The sequence below is a fragment of the Parastagonospora nodorum genome (genome assembly GCF_000146915.1).
Source record: "Parastagonospora nodorum SN15 chromosome Unknown scaffold_22, whole genome shotgun sequence".
NCBI classification, from domain to species: Eukaryota; Fungi; Ascomycota; class Dothideomycetes; order Pleosporales; family Phaeosphaeriaceae; genus Parastagonospora; species Parastagonospora nodorum.
In genome coordinates this window covers 65,852-84,877 of record NW_001884570.1, presented here as the reverse complement: position 1 = coordinate 84,877, position 19,026 = coordinate 65,852, and the positions used below count along the sequence as shown (strand labels likewise).

At 51.7% G+C, this 19,026-nt stretch overlaps 7 protein-coding genes across 7 annotated transcripts; 1 reads left to right on the top strand and 6 right to left on the bottom strand.

Moving 5' to 3' along the window:
• Positions 1–221: 221 nt before the first annotated feature.
• Positions 222–3,487, top strand: SNOG_12303 (hypothetical protein; the record flags this gene model as incomplete). The annotated part of the gene is made up of 3 exons (XM_001802474.1): positions 222–620; positions 669–855; positions 906–3,487. 3 exons carry the CDS (start codon positions 222–224, stop codon positions 3,485–3,487), a joined length of 3,168 nt encoding a protein of 1,055 aa, XP_001802526.1.
• A 424-nt stretch (positions 3,488–3,911) lies between these two features.
• On the bottom strand, positions 3,912–6,192 carry SNOG_12302 (hypothetical protein; the record flags this gene model as incomplete). Its single annotated transcript, XM_001802473.1, has 2 exons — positions 3,912–4,809; positions 4,847–6,192. The coding sequence occupies 2 exons, from the start codon at positions 6,190–6,192 to the stop codon at positions 3,912–3,914; spliced, it is 2,244 nt and encodes a 747-aa protein (XP_001802525.1).
• Positions 6,193–7,607: 1,415 nt separating this feature from the next.
• On the bottom strand, positions 7,608–9,102 carry SNOG_12300 (hypothetical protein; the record flags this gene model as incomplete). The annotated part of the gene is made up of 3 exons (XM_001802472.1): positions 7,608–7,988; positions 8,022–8,792; positions 8,845–9,102. 3 exons carry the CDS (start codon positions 9,100–9,102, stop codon positions 7,608–7,610), a joined length of 1,410 nt encoding a protein of 469 aa, XP_001802524.1.
• Positions 9,103–9,589: 487 nt separating this feature from the next.
• SNOG_12299 (hypothetical protein) lies at positions 9,590–11,472 on the bottom strand (the record flags this gene model as incomplete). The annotated part of the gene is made up of 3 exons (XM_001802471.1): positions 9,590–10,747; positions 10,800–11,290; positions 11,340–11,472. The coding sequence occupies 3 exons, from the start codon at positions 11,470–11,472 to the stop codon at positions 9,590–9,592; spliced, it is 1,782 nt and encodes a 593-aa protein (XP_001802523.1).
• A 1,361-nt stretch (positions 11,473–12,833) lies between these two features.
• Positions 12,834–14,003, bottom strand: SNOG_12298 (hypothetical protein; the record flags this gene model as incomplete). Its single annotated transcript, XM_001802470.1, has 3 exons — positions 12,834–13,460; positions 13,571–13,847; positions 13,921–14,003. 3 exons carry the CDS (start codon positions 14,001–14,003, stop codon positions 12,834–12,836), a joined length of 987 nt encoding a protein of 328 aa, XP_001802522.1.
• Positions 14,004–14,239: 236 nt separating this feature from the next.
• SNOG_12297 (hypothetical protein) lies at positions 14,240–16,419 on the bottom strand (the record flags this gene model as incomplete). The annotated part of the gene is made up of 2 exons (XM_001802469.1): positions 14,240–15,384; positions 15,416–16,419. 2 exons carry the CDS (start codon positions 16,417–16,419, stop codon positions 14,262–14,264), a joined length of 2,127 nt encoding a protein of 708 aa, XP_001802521.1. The 3' UTR covers positions 14,240–14,261.
• Positions 16,420–17,148: 729 nt separating this feature from the next.
• Positions 17,149–18,925, bottom strand: SNOG_12296 (hypothetical protein; the record flags this gene model as incomplete). Its single annotated transcript, XM_001802468.1, has 3 exons — positions 17,149–18,004; positions 18,059–18,661; positions 18,714–18,925. 3 exons carry the CDS (start codon positions 18,923–18,925, stop codon positions 17,149–17,151), a joined length of 1,671 nt encoding a protein of 556 aa, XP_001802520.1.
• Between the last annotated feature and the right edge of the window lie 101 nt (positions 18,926–19,026).

Sequence of the window (19,026 nt, the reverse complement as noted above, 5' to 3'; positions counted from 1 at the left end):
GCCGTCCCGAATGCCTTATATTCTACCTCTGAGCCCACAATGGACGCCCTACGCTCTGTGCCGATCTCGAAGCCCCTGAGCTCTTTGCCAAAGTCGTGACCATGGACTCCCAGGGTACCCACGAATTCATCAACATTACCAAACCTCATTCCAGACCTCACTCGAGATCTCCGAGTATGATACAGGACCAACACGTAGCCACACCAGCCACAGCTACCGCCATGGCCTCACGTTCCCGCCTACCCGCTCGTAAACATGCACCCCAGCAAAGCATTGATGACTTCTGGGCCAAGTTCACCACGAAACACCCTGGAAAAATCTTTACCATCTTACCAGACAATCTCTATGCTAAGAGAGCAGCTGCACATGCTCCGAAAGGCTCCATACCGGGTGTCAATGCCCTTGCGTCCTACGAACAAGCTGTCGAGTCGTGCAGGAACAAAGTCGCGAAGATCGTCAAAGAGTGCCGTCGCCTGAACCAAAAGTACCGGGATCCGCATTTCGATATTGAAGCCGACTTCAAGCGATCCCAGGCATTACCAGACACACCCGCCGACTGCCTCACAGGACTGGACAAGGAGCAATCTGACTTTCAGCCCATGTCTGTCAAGCGTGTTGAGGTGGGTTAAAACACTTCGGGCTTCTGTGCAGCGCTAACAATGTCTCAGGATATTTTCGACAAACCCCAATTCTATATCGGAGGTGCGACCGCCAACGATGTGAGACAAGGAAACGACGGCGATTGTTGGTTCATGGCAGCGCTTGCCACCATAAGCAATAAGGAGGAGTTGATCCAGCGAGTCTGTGTCGCTCGGGATGAACAGGTCGGCGTTTACGGTTTCGTATTTCACCGAGGTAAGCGCAAATATCTGTACCACTCCAAACTCATGCTTATTGTTACACAGATGGCGAGTGGATCTCAGAAGTCATTGACGATAAGCTCTACCTCATCAAGGAAGATTTCGATGAAGCCAAGATCGAACGATATCATTGGTTGGAGTTGCAGAACCGCAAGACCCCAGAGGAAGAGTATCGCATGGTGATGCAGACCGGCTCAAGAGCGCTTTACTTTGCGCAGTGTAGTGATCCGAATGAGACATGGCTGCCATTGCTCGAAAAAGCGTTTGCGAAAGCTCACGGAGATTACTCGGCGATCGACGGTGGCTTCGTCGGTGAGGGCATTGAGGACCTAACCGGTGGTGTCACGTCAGAAGTGTTTGCTACCGACATTCTGGACAAGAACAAGTTCTGGCGCGAAGAACTGATGAATGTCAACAAAACATTCTTGTTCGGTTGCGGCCAGATGGGCGGCGCCTATGGCGAGCGGAGAGGCATCCAGGAGAAGCACGCTTACTCCATCATGGAAGCCCGCGAAATCGATGGCCAGCGCCTTCTGAAGCTACGAAATCCATGGGGTCGAACAGAATGGACAGGACGCTGGAGCGATGGTTCCGAAGAGTGGACACCCGAATGGATGCACAAGCTCAACCACAAGTTTGGTGACGATGGCGTCTTCTGGATCTCCTACAAGGATCTGCTCCGACATTACCAGCATTTCGATCGCACGCGGCTCTTTGGCCCAGAGTGGACTGTTTCTCAGCAATGGACTAGTGTTAATGTACCCTGGAGCGTGGATTACCTGGACACCAAATTCAAGATCAGCCTCGCAAAGTCAGGCCCCGTAGTCATTGTGCTCAGCCAACTTGACGATCGTTACTATCTAGGCTTGGAAGGGCAGTATGAGTTCAACCTGCAGTTCCGCCTGCACAAAGATGACGAGGAAGAGTACATCGTGCGCAGTAACGGTACCTACTACATGAAGCGGTCCGTCTCAACCGAACTCAATCTGGAAGCTGGCGAATACACGGTCTTGATGAAGATCAAAGCCACGCGTGTACCAAATCCTACACCTGATGAAGTCATTCGAACCACATGCGTAAAGCGACGCGAGAAACTTCTGGCTACTGGCCTCTCTTATGACTTGGCTCACGCCAAAGGTCAATTCCGTGAGCAAGAAAAAGAAAAGATCCTACGCCAAAAGGAGCAGAAGCGCGAGCGGAAGAAGGCCGAAATGAAGAGCTCGCACGAGCAGCGCAAGAAGCTACGCAGCAAGGCTAAGCTTCGTGAACAAAAGAAGGCTGCTAAGGAAACACGCAAGATGAACAAGACTGGTGGAGAGATGCGGGAAGTTGAAGAAAGGCTCCAGGAACTGTCTGGACTCGGTATCAACGTTGAAGATCAACAGCCATCTGGTGAGGACGAAGCCAAGCCGACGCACCCTGCCGTATCCAGACACCACCGCGCTGCCAGCACTGGCGCTATTCGCGAGCGCTCAGCTAGCCCTGGCGGTGGATTCCAAGGCCGAGGCGGATATAACAAAGGTCTTGATGCCTACAACGCAACCCTGCCCGGGGCCTTGCAGGGCCGCGGCGGGTACAATCGCGAGATCCAGCCTTCATCCACGGGCGAGGGACTGCAGGGCCGTGGCGGCTACAACCATAGCTCTCAGAGCACTCCTGCCGCAACTGGCCAAGGCTTTCACGGTCGTGGCGGCTACAACCAGAACATGCCTGGTGATTTCCAGGGCAGAGGAGGCTACAACCAGAACCTGCCTGGTGACCTTCACGGCAGGGGAGGCTACAATCAAAATATGCCTGGCGAGCTCCAGGGCCGGGGCGGCTACAACACTGAGCTACCTGGCACTTATCAAGGTCGAGATGAATACAGCGGCCGAGGTGGGTACAACGAGGGTGCGACCACAGAGTCTCCCATCCCGACACCAATGACAGAAGACTTTCGCCCTGGAACACCATCGCAACGGACGTATAGCCCACGCCCGGAGCGGGGTAGCTTGATGCCCGGCCGCAAGGCGACCCTGACACCGATCCCAGGTCTACGTCCAGGCATCCAAGTTACTCGTGGTCGCGGTATCAGCATCAATTCAAACCGTGCTCACCACGGCATGTACTCGCCTGATCCTTATTCTGACGACTCTTCATGGGATTCTGAATTTGATGGCCCGTGCTCTCTCGATTCCGATATGTCATCGGATGAGGACGAAGCTCGTCGCTTCCAGGCTGAGCGCCAACGTCCACAGTACGTCTGGTATAACGGCGCCCGCTACCCATACGTTGAGGATGAAGACGAGTTCGAGCGCGATCCATGGAACGCGGTCGCTGTTGTTGGTCTTCGCGTCTTCTCCAAGGACAACGCCGATGTCACTATCGAGGTCGTCAACAGCGAGACTGAGAGGTCGCAGAAGAAAGAAGGCGATGACTGTAGCGTCATGAGCATGTCTACTGTCAGACGCAAGCATAAAGAGCTTGATGTTGACGATAGCGCTGCCGATGCCACGAGCCCTATGCGGACTCGAACCACTGGCCTAGAAGACGAACTCAAGACCAGAGCCGAAGAGGCGGAAGCCGTCAGTCATGTTGGTACCGCGCCTGCTGGATCCGAAAGGAATCGACAAGGTACATTGTCATGAGTGCTATCTCGATTGTATACGAGCTGCGTTGATATGGAGGACCAAATTGCTTCTAGATCGTTTCTTTCGTCGTGTTTCCCTCTCTGATGTATTGTCGAGAGATAGAGGAGTTCCTTGGAGTCTGCTGTGTTTCTAGCGAGTCAGTTATCATATGCCACCCATCATTTTAAAGTACCGGTCACATCTCAGATCCACCTTTCAAATCTTTTAATGAACATGTTGTTGCAATGCACTTAAATCTCAAATCTCAATGAGCGCACTTTTATTGACCCGTCATCCAACGGCGCGAAAAGGGGCAAGCAGAACTATCAAATCATCCGTCTCTCGCCGGCGCGATAAAACGCAAACATTCGACTCTTCTCCTCCCTGACAACGCAGCAATATGTGTGCTGTACTCTTCATCTCCTTTTACCTTCCAATTTGTTCACAACTCCTCAAACCCATTCTTCTTCCTCCAAAGGTGCAACCGAAAGCGGCCATAGTCCTCCGCCTCACAGATCGTGTTGCCGGCAGCCAACTGGGCGCCGATGTCGAGGGGGCGGGAGATGGCGGTAGGTGCGAAGAGAGGGATTTCGGCGAGCTCGGCGGACCTATTCTTGTTCTTGATCTTGTTGGAGGCAGATGCCGGTGGGGACGGGGAGCGGACGCGCTTGACTGTGTGCTGCTTCTTTGCGGCTGAAGGGCCAGCTGCGTCGTCTTCGTCGTCGCTGTCTTGGATGAGTGGCTGCTTGCCCTTTAATTTGGCCTTCTGCGCTATCGGTGCGTCGTCCTCATTGTCTTCCTCGATCATGGGCTGTTTGCCCTTGCCTTTGCTCTTCTTCGCCACTTGGGCTTTCGCGGCGTCGACCTCATCGTCGTCTTCAACCATAGGCTGTTTGCCCTTAGCTGCAGCTTTTCTGGGGTCCTTGCCCTTTGCCTTCCGAGACACCCGCTTCTTCGGTACCAAAGCCGGATCTGGGCCCTTTCGCGCTCGAAGGTTGTACTTGTGCTGATGAATGCGGGTGACTGGCGCTGCAGAGGCCTCGCCATCTTCGTTATGACGGCGCTTTTTGGCCCCGCTGGACTCGAGGACGGTATCGGCTCCGCGCTTGCGTGAGCGCTTCTTTGGAGATGGCTCGGGCTCATCGACGACATCGAGAGCGCATTCGTCGACGACTGCCATTTTGTCTTCGATAATCTCTGGTTCATCGACAATAGTCTCTGCCCAGTCACCCCCCTCCCGGGGGACATCCTCTTTCCACCCGTCGATTCTTGCTCTATCGAGCGTCCTGGATGAATCAAAACCTTCGGCCCTGATATCCTTCTCATGCCTCTTGGACATCCTTGTGATAGCCCGTGGTATCGAGCTCGAGTCGATACTCTCCCGATGGCACTACAGCCCAGAACCTCGTCTCAAACTCGATGAGAGCTTGTTCTGCATCGCGCAAGATGATCGAGAGCCTCTCACCCTCTGTCAGGTATATGTATGTGAACTCGTCGGCGTACTCGTGATCAGTTGCGGTGCGCCCGGCTTGAGTCTGCTCGGCGACATGTCGCGCGAGGAGAATCTTGTAGTTGTCGCGGTGAGCTTCGTTGGCCTCGCGCGCGACATCGATGGCCCTTTCGAGGGACTCGTTTTGCTCTTTGCGCTCGACCTGAGCGCCTGTTTCCACCTCGGTGGGCGGTTGTGTCGGCTGAGCCGCGTCAGCCTGCTGTTGCACGAACAGTTGGAAAGCTTCATCAATCTCCTCCACTTCCTCTTCAAGCTCCAGGATCTCGGGTACTTCACCCACGCTTTCGATCTCGTATTGCTCGTCTGTCCATTCTGGCTCGCCAACGTCGTCATCCAGCAGGCCGCTAGCAGTGAGAAGGGCGTCTTGCTTGTGACTCAATCTGCGCATGGTACTCATCCACATCCGCTCTTCGCTCTTCAGAGCCTCGATCATACGCTCCAGCATATCGCGCTGCTCACCATAGACATCGCGGGCGTCAATGTATTGCAAGCGCAAGTTGCGGCGTACTTTCCTCATGGATGCCAGGTCATCTTCCTTGTCTCCTTCTTTAGGCTCTCGAATGCCCTGGTCCATCACCTGAATCCTCTCCTTGAGATCTGTTATGGAATCTAGGCCAATGTTCATTTGCTTCCGAGCCTCATCCATCTCCGGACTAAGCTCGTTCTTCAGGTCGCGAAACCTGCGGCCCGATTTCGCACTAGATTTCATCAGGTTGACGAGCTCGCGATTAGGCATCATGCCGACGCGATTGAAGCCGTCGACGTACGTCTCCACCATGTGGGAGTCATCCTCAACGAAAGTGTCCTTACAATCCGGTCGGCTGTCCGCATGCCAGCGCTGGACGCCGGGGCGACGAGTCTGACACTGTTCGCAATCCTTGTCCCAGCAATTGGTCGCATGGTAGTCGCCGGTCTGGAATCCGTGGCCAGCCGCTCCCTTATCACAATCTCTGCATTCGCAATAGTCGTTGTCTGAGTGGACTGCAGAGGGGTCCTCGTCGCTCATATCCGCGTCGGAGTGGACTGCAGAAGCATTCTCATCGCTCATCTCCACGTCGTCGTTAGCGGTATCGCTGGCAGATCCTGCGCCAGCTGGCAAGGCATCGGCAGATGAATGTGCATCGAATTTTAATGCTTCGCCGTCTGGGGTAAACCCGAGCCCACTTCCGGAAATCGGGAAGCTCGCGGCATTATCTTCGTCAGTGAAAGCCATACTTGTTGCGGCGTGTCAAAACGAGCGGGTGTGTCTGGACTCGTCGCTCCACGAAGTTTTAAGTTTTCGTCTGGGACTTCTTGGAGTGATTCGCTGGTATCTGCGTCCAAGACTGGCACCAAGTGGCAGTTTCTCTGAATGCTAGGTTGGATAAAAGCCTCGTAGAGGCGGATTGAGAGCTAGTGTTTGTCCCGTATTGAGAAGTGGCTAAGAAGATGTATTCTGCCAGTTCGGAGAGTAGTCGGTGAGGAATATTGGGGTCGGGACAGGAGTAGTGTGGGTGCCGACCATATCACATGCTCCCGCAAGCTGCGATTAGTGAAGAAGTGAAAGGCCATATTCACGGGGGAAAGAAAATTCATTCAGCGTAATAGTATGTTGATGTAGACATTTGCTAACCTCACATGCGTTCGCCCCTAACATATGCATCAGTATTGAAGCCTTCTCGTAAACCACTTGTCATTCAGTACAAAATATCATGTTTTGGACTCGATTCTCCACAATGACGGACAAAATTGTGCCCGTCCTCGCTGCCTATGCCCTCCAACTGCACTTTCTTGTTTCCCGCTTACGACCACTATCGATACCCCATCCTACACTAAATTGAGAGCATTATATCAAAAACTTCTCCTACTAGCTTTGGGCAAAGCATTACCTTACTGCAACGGCAACTACGCTCACGCATACACCTTCTAAGACCTTCAAAAGCTTCCCCGCACTCTAGTCGCATCACTTCCTATCCTGGACTCAATTACGATCAACGAATACCCATCGACATCTTCCAGCGTTCTGACATACATCGTCGGCTGACGCGCGCGAAAATGGATTGCCGCGAGCTGGAAAGGGAGGACAGGAACGCGGTTATGCACGAGGAAGTTGAACTCTGCCTTATTGAACTTGAAGGGAGAGGTTATTACAGATTGGTGCGAAGAGGAGATAGGACCACTTACTTTGCTAAGGTATGAGGCACAAGCACTGTTAGGGCAATAATGTGCCTTTGGGAAATGCTCATGCGGCTGCCCGCTTCCACTCAATTGTGCGTCCTTAGACACACGGCATTTCCATCATTGCAACCCGGAGCTCAGGAGCTGGTGCACTGACTTGTTGCCATTTCTATGACCATACTGGTGCTCGGCTCTAAGTTCTTGTTGGGGAGGTAGATATGCTCGCAAATCTGAATTCACTACGGTGTATGTAAGAAAAACCTACTTTAATTCACTCCGTGTCGTTGCATCAACTTCCATTTCCCATGAAGGTCGGCGTATCTCGTATGATGCGTTTGGAACTGATAGCGAAGACCCAAAGTCTGTGGTGGATGCGTTGACTATTCCATGCCGGGTGCCAGGGGCTCTAGACAGTCGATCACGTTCTTCCAGTGGCTTAGCAGCTTCTGTCATGTTCTTTTGCGCTACATCCTACAGCGGGTATTTTGACACGGGGTTTTCGGATCGATCAGCTGGGCCGCCGAAATACCGCCACAGGTACGGACAAGTCATGAAAGCCGAACGGTATCGTTGCTCATCAACTTTGAGACAATAGTACATATCCTCGGCTGACATCGGTGTGAAGCTTTGAGGCTGTGACCCGGCAAAAAGTGAGGTCCGTCTACGATTATACTCAATCGGCTTATTGTTGAAAAGTAGCGGCTGTTTGTTTGGGTCGTGGTAGCCGTTAGCGCTTTGGAGGCCGCGGATAGCATTTCCAGCGCCCTGTTCGAGTGCAGTTTGCGCAAACTTGTATAGTTCAGCAGGGGTCATTGCAGCTGGAGGCTGCGTGGCCCGTTGTGTGGCGATACGCTGCGAGTCGATCATCAGACACTATTCGGTCACTTCGGTAATCTCCTGCTGCCTCTTTACAGTTCCAGTGAGTGTTTGCAGCAGCACTTGAGCTTGTTGAGCTGTTGCACCAGCTGCGGTGGTGATGTTATTGAGTTCGCCTGAACCCAAAGATTCATCGCTTAAGCTTGTATTTTCAGACCCCGGAGTTCTGTGATTTTCTTTCGCCAGTTTCCGCGCAGAGGCCGAAAGGCGTCGCATAAAAGCTAAGAAGCTCGCGTCGTCGTTGATATCGGTATTCTTGCTGACTGGCGACGGTGAGTTGAAGGACGCTTTGGCATTGACATGTTTCACACTTTCATCTTCAACAGTAGCTTGCTTATGGTTGGCAAAGGGCTTTCCAATGTTGTGAGGGGAGTTCGGTGTAGTCGCGGGTAATTGGCTCATCGACGTTTGCCGTGCAAAGATGTTGTTCTCCAGCGTAGGTGACAGAAGGAACTGCGGTGTGGCTAGAGTCAAAGCTGCTTCCGCCGCCCTTAGTTCTTTCAAAGCCTTGTGCAGATTAAGTGGTTCCAGCGTCTTCTTCTTGGATACATGAGAAGATTCGCCAAGGCGCGGCTTCTTCCGCTGAATCAGAAGTTCCTCGTCACCCGAAGATGAGCCTATCAGAGATGCTTTTAGGAACTTGCGTTTTATGCTCACGTTTGAGGCGTGCCTAAGAAGCTGCTTGTGATCTTTTTGAGGAGTTATGCGATCCTCTGGCTTTTCTTTGGCTCTCTTTCGCTCAGATGAACGCTTGGTAGGCGGGCTTGCAGTGTCCGTGTGCTACATTATTATCAGTATGCCACTACGGTATGGAACGGAGTGAACCACTTACATTTTGTGATGATCGTCTTTCGGCGCGTCTTGCACGCTCTGACAATGCTTTTTGCTGTTTTGAACCGAAGTAAGGCTCAGGAGACGAAGCGGGCGACGAGGACGTGGATATACGCGGCTTGTCTGTTGAAGGATTGCATTCTGATGTACTGTCCGTGACCTCTTCAGCTATAGGTGGAAGTTGTCCGGACGTCTTGGTAGGTTGCTGTTCAGCAGGCGACTCAGAGTCATCGCGCAACCGCTTGCCACGTCGGGTCATGTTGTTTGGGGTCTGCTGATAAATATTCGCTGGCGTTCAGCGTAGCAAGACGAAAGTTTTTATCTACCTTGATGTTACTATGGTCTGAAGAATGAGTGTAATGAGATTGAAGATTATCGTACTTATTGAGAGCGTCGTCGGAGTGGAGAGCCGATAACATTGCGTTAGCCGAGTGGCATTTCATCATTGCGAGCTGGCTTTGTCCGTTGAACGAAATGAGGCTTTGCCGATAGTTCTTGAGTGTCTCCACGATGTGTTATGACTAGCGAACCAATTCCGTGATCACAAAGACATCGCCTAGTACAACAGTCCTTTGTTCTCTTCTCACACGAAAGTACGACAAAGGAGGCTATCGTCACGTTAAACAAAGAAAAAGGCTCATCTCGCATTAGTATTTATTTTTGTGCTATCGTCCCTCGGTTTGAGCCGGTAGACAACCTATCATTATGGTCATGCCGTTCAGTACAACGCCGAATTATTTAACATTTTACAACATGAAAAGGCCAGCAACAGCTCCCAGAATACTGGCGCTGACAGCACTTGCACTGAGGCGTGCTGCCGCACCGGTTGCAGCGGGTGGGCTTCCAGAACTAGGCGCAGTGCCATTCGTCGTTCCGTTACCACCTCCAGGTGTGCTAGGCCTTTGACGGTCAACAGCTTCGATACGCTTGTCGAGGCTAATCTTGACTGGAGATTGTGACTTGATGTAATCTGTGAGAACTTCGTCCTGGGTATCGAGACTGATAAAATCCGTGATGGGGTTGAAGAAATTGTCTCCGCCGCCAGCAATGAAGTCGAGAGTTACCACCTGGTAGGTTGTGGTGTTTACCAATGACTTATCGCTGATGGTCACAGAAACCAGTCTAGTGCCATTGGAAGCTTTCGGGTTGTATTCAACCTTGATGCCCTTGCTGACCTGGAAGAATGAGGTGACAGGCTTGCCGTTTGTAACGCTGACACCGGTGACAATTCCCTCGAGAGCCTCCCAGATTTGTTTGCCAGTCAAAGCGATCTGGACAATGGCGTTTCCGAAGGGGAAAGAGGTAAGAACTTCGCCACGGGTGATGTCACCTTCATCGATGGTGGCACGCACACCACCAGCGTTAATGATGGCGAAGTCGACATCCTGGGTGTTCTTCTTACGGTAATCCAGCATAGCATCCGACATGAAGTCGCCGAGTAAGCACTCTCCTTTCTGGCAGCCGGTCTGGTCAAGCTCAACCTCGCTCTTGCCAAGCACCTCCGAAGCGAAGGCTTCGAAAGGGCCGCGCCATTCTTTAACCTGCGCCTGGAGTTTGGGCTCCTGCTTAGTGGTGTTGGTGAGGTGGATGGGTGCGCCATGGTAAGCAAGAATCTTGCCCTTGGTGTCGTAAGTGACATCGATGTAGCCAACATACTCGCCCCATCGGTAAGCTGTGACAATGAAAACTTCGTCGCCGTCTTTGTTGTCGACAATCGTGGGGTACTTGCCCAGCGCTTTGGGCATGTCACCAAGGAGGGTGTGGCTGTGACCTCCCATGATTAGCTGAAGACCGGTGGTCGCCTTGGCTAGCTTCTGATCTTCTTCGTAGCCGATATGGGTGATAGCCGCGATCCTAGTGATGTTGGTTGTGGACTTGATCTCGTCAATGGCATTTTGCACAGACTGTCGGAGAGTTAACTGATATGAGCCGATGAGATATTGTGTTTCAACATACCTCGACAACATCAGAAAATGTAGTGCCTTCATCGGGATTCGCGAGACTTGGAATCTCTTCGGTTGTAACACCGATAATTGCCACGCCCTTGTCCTCGAAGATGTGGTATGGCTTAACCTTGCTCGCCACTTTCTCGTTGGCGGACTTCAAATTCGCGCAGACGATAGGGAACGTCAAGTTCTGCAAAAAATCTCCAAGCTTGTCCTCACCACCATCAAACTCGTGGTTTCCGAGAGTCATGGCGTCAAATTCCAATTGATTGAGCGTCTGTGCAATTTTCTCTCCTCCATAGAAAGAGTAGAATAGCGTTCCTTGGAACTCATCGCCAACATTGAGCCAGAGACTGTCGTTGTACTTCGGTCGTTGCTCCTCAATAACGGTCTTGACGCGGGAATAGCCACCGTAGCAGCCACGCTCTGGCTTTGTGCAGTCTGTGCCTGATGAGCTGAACTCGTCCAGATGAGCGTGGACATCGTTGATGTGGAAGAAGGCTGTCGTCACGTGAGCAAAAACACCTCGAATTTAGATCGAACCACTCACAAATGTTGTAATTGCCTTGAGCATCAAGACCTCGCTTTGCCATCCGTCGGCTGTACAGCGCTTCTTCTGCGGATGAAGTCGCCGCTAGCGCAAGGAGCGCGAACGGCACGCTGGAACGTGTTGAGAACCTCATCTGTGCTCTCCGCAACTTTTGGAATCGAGAGAAAATCGACCGAGACGCACGAAAACACAGAGCGACCCCATATCTGCTGCGATCGACGTTATATGGATGTCGTTGAGGAATACGAGGACGGTGTACTCCGCTCCGTGTCCCCTTGGCGGTGGCTGAAATTGACTTGGCGCGCAGCACCACATTCCTTTAACTGCCTAACTTCACATCGCTCCTGATAACACCTGCCCAATCACCGCCTCACGTGCTGCTACCGCAGAAGATTCGCCGCTTACATGCAGGGCAGCGAGGGTGAACCTGGATACTGGCTCAGGAACACATTGATGCTTTCCAACTGCACGTGGGCTTGGTACGCCGCTCGGCCAATCAATGGTGGTCAGAACAGTTCTAGAAGAGATTGATCGCGGCCTGATCTTTCCTCGGTTCGATTCCGGCGGCATCTGAGCGTCCAAACTGTCGTAGTGCTTTCGGCGATGATCTCCCGAGTGGTACATTCGGTACGACTAGCCCCGCTACCTTGTTGAACAGAATCCAGACAGTTGGATCCTGGGGTAGCATATCTCGATCGCAGAGCAGGTACAGCATGAGATTGATTGTTACATGAATCATTGATTGTTGCGACAGAGAATACACCTAGGACGAACAGCCAAAGTGAAAAAGAGTTTGGAGAGCCCCTCGGCCGAAATTAGCACCGCAACCTTGTCAACCACCGTCTTACCATGGTTCGGTTGGTTTGCGTTCGCTCGAAAAGTTGACGATCAGTCGATCGAAGAGTCGTCGTGGAAAGCAAGGTCCACCATATACCCCGCCCAGTCTAAAAGGACGCCTCGCTTTATTGTTCAAATGGGGATGATCTATGATGTGCCTAGCGTATGTCATACAGTGAGAGTGGTGATACTTTACCAAAGGTAAACATGAGATCATGTGTCGCCCGAGTGCTCACCGCCTCGATGGCAATCATCGTCCACCTCTTCAATCTCTTCGTCTTTCTGCTTGGAACAATTTACTCATCTGGCGGAGTTGCCGTCAGCTGAGCATCAATGTTGAGAACGAAGGTACTTGCCCTTCTTAAACCAATCTCATCTTCACACAACCATTTCAAAAAAAAAAATTCCTCAGTCTTACAAGTCGTTCCATCTTGATACTGATGATAATGGCTCCTCAAATTAGTGCGCCTGGTCTGCAGGCTGCAGGCTACAGAAAATCGCCTTGGTCCACCTGTGCAGATCAGGCTCAGACCTAGGCGCGTCGTCCCAGCTGACCGGCAGCTTGAACGCCGCAGGCCTCTCAGAAATGCAACCGGTCTCAAAGACGCGGCCCAAATAGTGTTCAAACCTACCAAAGTGCAGCAGCGGACCGCTGTTCTAAGTGGTAGGCGGGATCCCAAGCTCGAGCGGGCTCATAAAGGTGCCAATGTCGTCGATGGTGATGACCTTGGTGGCCTGGAGCGCAAGCTTGTGGTCTGCGTTACCGTACTCCAACTGATCAAGCGGCGGGTTGTCGTCACCGAAAGCAATAGCGGCCTGCCTGCGACGTTTCTCGTATTCTTGGACGGCCTTGAAGCGGTTAAGGACGCGGCGCTTCAGGGCAATGGTCTTCAGGCTAGTAGATATGAATATTGAGTCGAAACCGATGGGGATAGCACTACCCGGATAGGCAGCGCCGCCCATCAGCGGTTCCCAGTTGCGCTTGTCGAGTGGAGTATTGACGCCCTTAGCTGGACCACTGAGGTCATAAAGTCGACGCTTGACGCCCTCATAGAAGCGAACAGTCTTGCGCGTAGAGACGGATGTAGTACTAATCGTAAGGGCGGGTAAAGGAGCGATCTTGACGCCACTGTCCGGCCGCGCCTCGCTGAGGTCAGTTCTGACGGTACAGGGAAGGAAGAGCTCAACATCAAGGTCGGTTAGTGACCCAGGGGTCATGTGAAAGTGCGGCTTGGTAGCAAACCCGAAGCAGTTAAAAACCTTCGTCATCCGCGAAATACTGGCCTATAACCTGCAGATATGGTTTGCCGGGGATTTTGATCACCCTGTGAAGTAATGCGCGTGACAGGAGAGTATGAAACAAACATTGAGTAGATCAATTCTCTGGCTCTTACAGCTTGGAAGCTGGTAAGGTTGGATTTTCCAGGGACCTCGTAGAAGATTTTCTGCCGGGGGAAACATAATGTATCGTAGCCAATGGCATCTCGCTCAGCCGTTTTCGTTCTTCTGAAAGGTGTGTCCAAAGATAAGAGTAGCGGGTTGACTTCTATGTGCGACCAGAAATCTTCTGCAGACGTCTCATTGGTCTCCATCTTCGCATACGTCTCCGTCCACTGGTTCTGTACCCACGCAAACCGTGTCGCATCATCGACATCGTGCTTCTTGGAAATCCTGAACATTTTTTTCCGAAACTCTTCATCGCCATCGGGATCACCTTCAGGACAGGGTTCCCTTGATTGTATACCAAATGACGAGGTCGGCGAGTGGAAGTTCATGAAGTATGATCAATGTGATCTCGTTCGGGAAGGCAGGGATGATACGGCACATGGTGTCTTCGTTGATATGACTGAGAGACAGAATTATGTCCAAGAATGCACAAAAGAACAGATTATAAATACCTTGTACAAGTTTGCTGGAAGAGTAAGCGAAGAGACATGTGCGAAAGCACCAGGGGCCGTTACAAGGCACCGAAGAAGTCGTGTGAAGAATCAGAACACCATGCGACAGATCAGAAACTATCACATTGACGCAATGATCAGAGGCACAAATAGAGCAAACTTCATGAGGTTCATCATAATTCCTTGCCTAGACAAACTCACTCCTCGCCAGCGGACTCACCGGCGATGTTCTGTCCGAATCGACCCTCCTTACATCAACACCCACAACACTCCCTTTATTCTTCAACGTCGCATCGCTCGAAACACTCTTCAGCGTCCATTTCTTCTCCACCAGCGTCGCCATGGTATCTCCAACCCTCCACTCTTTCATCCTTTCCAACACATTCGCCATACTAGCATCCGCTTCTCTCAAGTCCACACCATGCGACTTGTACAACTGTCTCTGCAGCGCCTCAGCCTGCAACATCTCCCATTCCGCTGTCGCGTGCTCGCGCGTCTTGTACTTTTTTTGGTACCATCCCACAATCGAGTCGAGACTCAGATTGATGATGACAATAAGTCCGCCGATGGCGCAAATCAACGCGAGTCCCAGCACGCTAAGCGACTGATAATCCTCTCTGCGCACGAGTTGCGCATCGCACATCCACGTCTCGTTCGCGAACGGCGCGCCAATAATCGGCTCGATGTCAATCGACGACTGGTACCCTCCCGTGTATCTGTAATTCCTGATTTGCCAGTTCGTTAACAGCGTACCAAACATGTGGCTGAGTTCTTGGATCCATTGATCCGGCCGTGGAGAGGCGGTGCGGTAGTTGCCGTATTTATTCATGAGAAGTACGTTGCCGGCCATGGCACCTACGATGGCTTCGAAACCCATTCCCCAATTCAGGATGTAGATCAGGCGTTCCAGAGTCACGCGTTGCCTGGTGGATTTGAAGATCTTTCTAGACTGGGTGATGGCCGGTTGGAGGCCGGTGAGTTCAGTGCAGGTGGGGTTTGATCCTGTACTTGTATCGCACCATTGGAACTGCCTCGCGCAGCCGACGGCGTTGATGGGGTATTCTGAGCCAAACACTGTCACATTCTTGTATTGGCCTGGCTGGTCCATATACTCGCTTGTGATTGGGACGGTAGATTCGAACCAAGGATCCGTCACGGGTTCGGCATATTGCATGCCATTGACTTGGCGCAGGAACAGGAGTTCGATATCTGCGTCGGTGCGGTTCAATTCTGGAATCGGGATCCAACTGGGTTCCGTCCGACCCCACGATCCGACTATATATTCATTGGCGCTGTCGAATGTGAGTGAGCTGTAACGCAGATTGAAATCATGAGACTTACGCAAGTGAGTAGAGTTGCGTGCCGAACATGCTGACTGTACCTTCTCGATCACTGTAGATTATTGTCGAGTTTGTGTCCATGCGTGCAGTTGGTCCGTAGAACCACTCCAACCATAACTCTCCAGGCGCCGTATGCATGACGTCCCCAGGCAGCTGGCCAGGTGCAAATCTAGTACCATTCATATCGTGCCAATCGCTTACATAGCCCTCGCGCATCAATGGAGTACATGTCATTACGGCTCGGAGCTGGATCCTGTCAGAGCTCACTGCGTTGATACCGAAATGTTCTGTGCTATCTAGTAGTCCAGAATCAAATCGCACGGTAGTGTTCTGATAACATATCTTCTTGTCGAAGGGACAAGATTCGTTTGTGCTTGTGGTCCACGTGAGCTGTTTTGGTGCATAGGAGATGCAATCAGATGCAACCGTTGAGTTCTGCTGGCAAGCGGTAGCCATTGTAGATGCCAGATTGAAGTCCTCGACGACATTGGCCTGGAATGATTTGCGCTGACTGTAGTTACCAGGAACAGCAATGCCAGTTCGATTATCCCAGAAGCCGCACTCTGAGCTCTTAATCAAAACGTCTGACTCTTTGCTCGTGACCTTTGCGGACAGGATACCAGCCGCGCCGAATGCCATCAGACTGACCAATGCCAGCACAGTTACCGGCAGAGCTGATGCAAACGCAACGGCCCCTCTTCGTTGTCGGGTTGTCCATGAAAGCTGGAACAGCTGCCATATCGCCGCACCTGGGGCGTGATAGTTGCGGAGAATCGCTTGCTGCTGATGGTGTTGGCCGTTGCGTGGCGCAAGAGTTGATCGGATCTGGAAGACTGCGTATGAGACGATTGCCCAGAAATGACCAGCCACAAAACCGAGGAACAAAGCAAGAAAAGCCACGAGATAGGCCGCGTTTGTTGTTGTCAATGTCAAAGTTGCTCCTTGAGCAGAGCTGAGCTGGTGGTTGGTCCAGAGTCCAGTGTGGACTGAAGCGGCATTCGACATGATGACGACAATCGATGCAAGTTCCAATAGAAGCAACAAGAGTTGGAGATGAACCTATTGCGACGACATGTGAATCTGCGTAACAAAGATACAGCTATCATATATCTTCGCTCGCGAGACTGGAGCTGGGATCTCGAATCCATCACCACACCATGTACGTCCCCGGGAAAAAAGCTCAACCCAAAATGCAGCTGCACCTCAGGGCGACTACACAAAATATCCTATTCGTCAAATTAGATTAATCTTCACGCTAAAGCGTGCGCTAGCGAGCTGGCCAAGACAGCAGCCTTGCGGGAGTAACGCGACCCGAAGTAGATCGTCGAGACTTTTGCCAGACAATGTGTAGTATGGCCGAGAAGTGCATAACAGACCCCAATAATAGTTGTCTAGAGTAACTTTCAGCCCCCAAAGAAACGTCGCACCCAGCGCAGTGGTTCGTGCTTCGCCTCGCTCTAACTCGATCGGGGCTATGTTGCGCTGCGTGAGTGGAGCCTCTTGAAACAGCGTAATGCGAGATAAGAGGTGACGAAGAACGATCTTAGTGTTCCTGTCAAGGTTGCGACGTGTTGCGCAACCTTGTGTCTGTGATCGCATGGTTGATCTCTGCACTGCATGGCTCAGCCACTGCCCTCCCATGTCGTGCCTACATTTTGCGCAACCTTGTTTCTGCGACGCCAACCGAACCTGGAGTCCTCCGTTAGCACAGAGCATATCTTCGCGCAAGTAGACTTACACAAATGCACACGCAATAGCTGCTATAAGCGGTACTCCCAAGCCGACACCAACCCCGATTCCTATCTCCTTGCCATTGCCATTGCTCTTAGTCCCAGCATCCTTGGCATGCGTGGGGTCCGCATTCGTAGCTTCGGCAGAGGCGGTAAAACGGGTAGGGCTCCCAGAGAGTACTTGCATCGTGCCGACACGGGTTCCGAACGGTTTCAAGCTTTCGATGCTGTCGAATGTGGAGGCGGGAAATGTTGGGTCAGCCCCAGAGGGTACAGCAGTAGTGTGGTACTTGGTGTAAGTAGTCTTGATAGTCTTTTGCATGGATACAGGACAGTTGATAACACCGGATAACTGGCAGCTCACTCCGCTGGTGGTGATTTTCGATGTCAAGATCTTCGTGCTGAGGTCTCCGCGTTTGTTCGCCGCTAGAGTAATTTGCGATGGCGAGACTTTTGGCGATGCTGAGATCGCGCATCCAGGAGGAAGAGTCGATGTAAAGATGGCCGTCGAGGTTGTGATAACCGGACCCAACGTTTGCATGGGAACCCCAAGCAAAGACACCTTGAGTCCCACCGATGCACCAGCAATTGCGCCCAAAGCAAAGTTGTATTCTTGCTCGACTTTCAGCTTGCAGTCTTTATCGTCTGGTGCGTATGTAATGTTCGTGATGGATTCTGCAACATGAGCCACCAAGGCCACTTCTATACCAGCACGAACTTCAGGTCCACCGGGAAGTTTGCCCGGTGCTTCAGTGGGAGCAACTTCTATGCCACAATATATACCAATTCGCAAGACTGCTGCGATGCTGACTCCAGCAGTTTCGACGGTGACGGGAAGGAACTCAAATTGACCGCCGTTGCTAAAGCATTCGTCAGTTGGAGGCATTGTAGCATATGATTCTGTAAACACTTACAAGACCATGTCCGACACCTTATCACTGAAAAGAGCGAGATCAAACATGATCCCATCCTCGAGCTTGATGTGGAATCCAGTACTGATGTCGACTTTATCCGTTGATTCGATCGACATAATGAGGTCCACAGCTGCAACTATCCCCAGTTGCAAGACGTCCCCGACCCTTACGCCGTAGGGTGATGTTGAAGAGAACAAATTGATCTCATAAGTCACACCGTATGAAATCACTGTATTTAGCTCTAGGTACAGCTCCAACTCGTCAAACTGGATCTTGATATGGGTCTCCGGTATTTCGGGAACGGTGAGGTCGAATGCAAATGGAAATGTGGGAAGCGCGAAATCTGATGCGTCAACGCCGTCCTGAACATTTGACAAGACGCCCGTAGTGTAGTTTGTCAGATAGTCTCCCACAGAGTCTGTCAAATTTCGGACATTGCTACCGATCGAGCTCACAGTGGCATTCACCGCTTCCGTGACATTGAAGTTGTCGTCCACTTCAAGACCGACCTTCACGATGCCTTTGAAGTAGCAAGTCGTGCAAGTGACTGTCAAATTGCCCGTTCGATCGATGTTGTTTTGCGACTGACCCTGCGGTACTTGCCTGAGCAAAAGTTAGTCATTCACGTGAAGCACGTTGACCAATGGCTGCGTACACAGAAAGCAGAGTTGCTCCACTCCAAGCCTTTACCAACTTTTGAGTACTGCTGAGGTCCTCATGGTTGTATAGAGCGGCAACAGCTAGCTCTGATTTGACGACGGATATGACTTCGTCTGGTGTAACACCAGGTGGGGTGCGAACTCGGGTGGAGTGATGCAACGCGGGATATGACGGGGTGCAGGCGACGAGACTGAGCACCAGGGCCATGGAGATACAATTTGAGTAGATCATCTCGATTCAAGGACGAAATCGCTTCACAGTTGGCGCACGTAAAATTCATCGTGGAGGAAGCGGGCCTGTAAAGTATA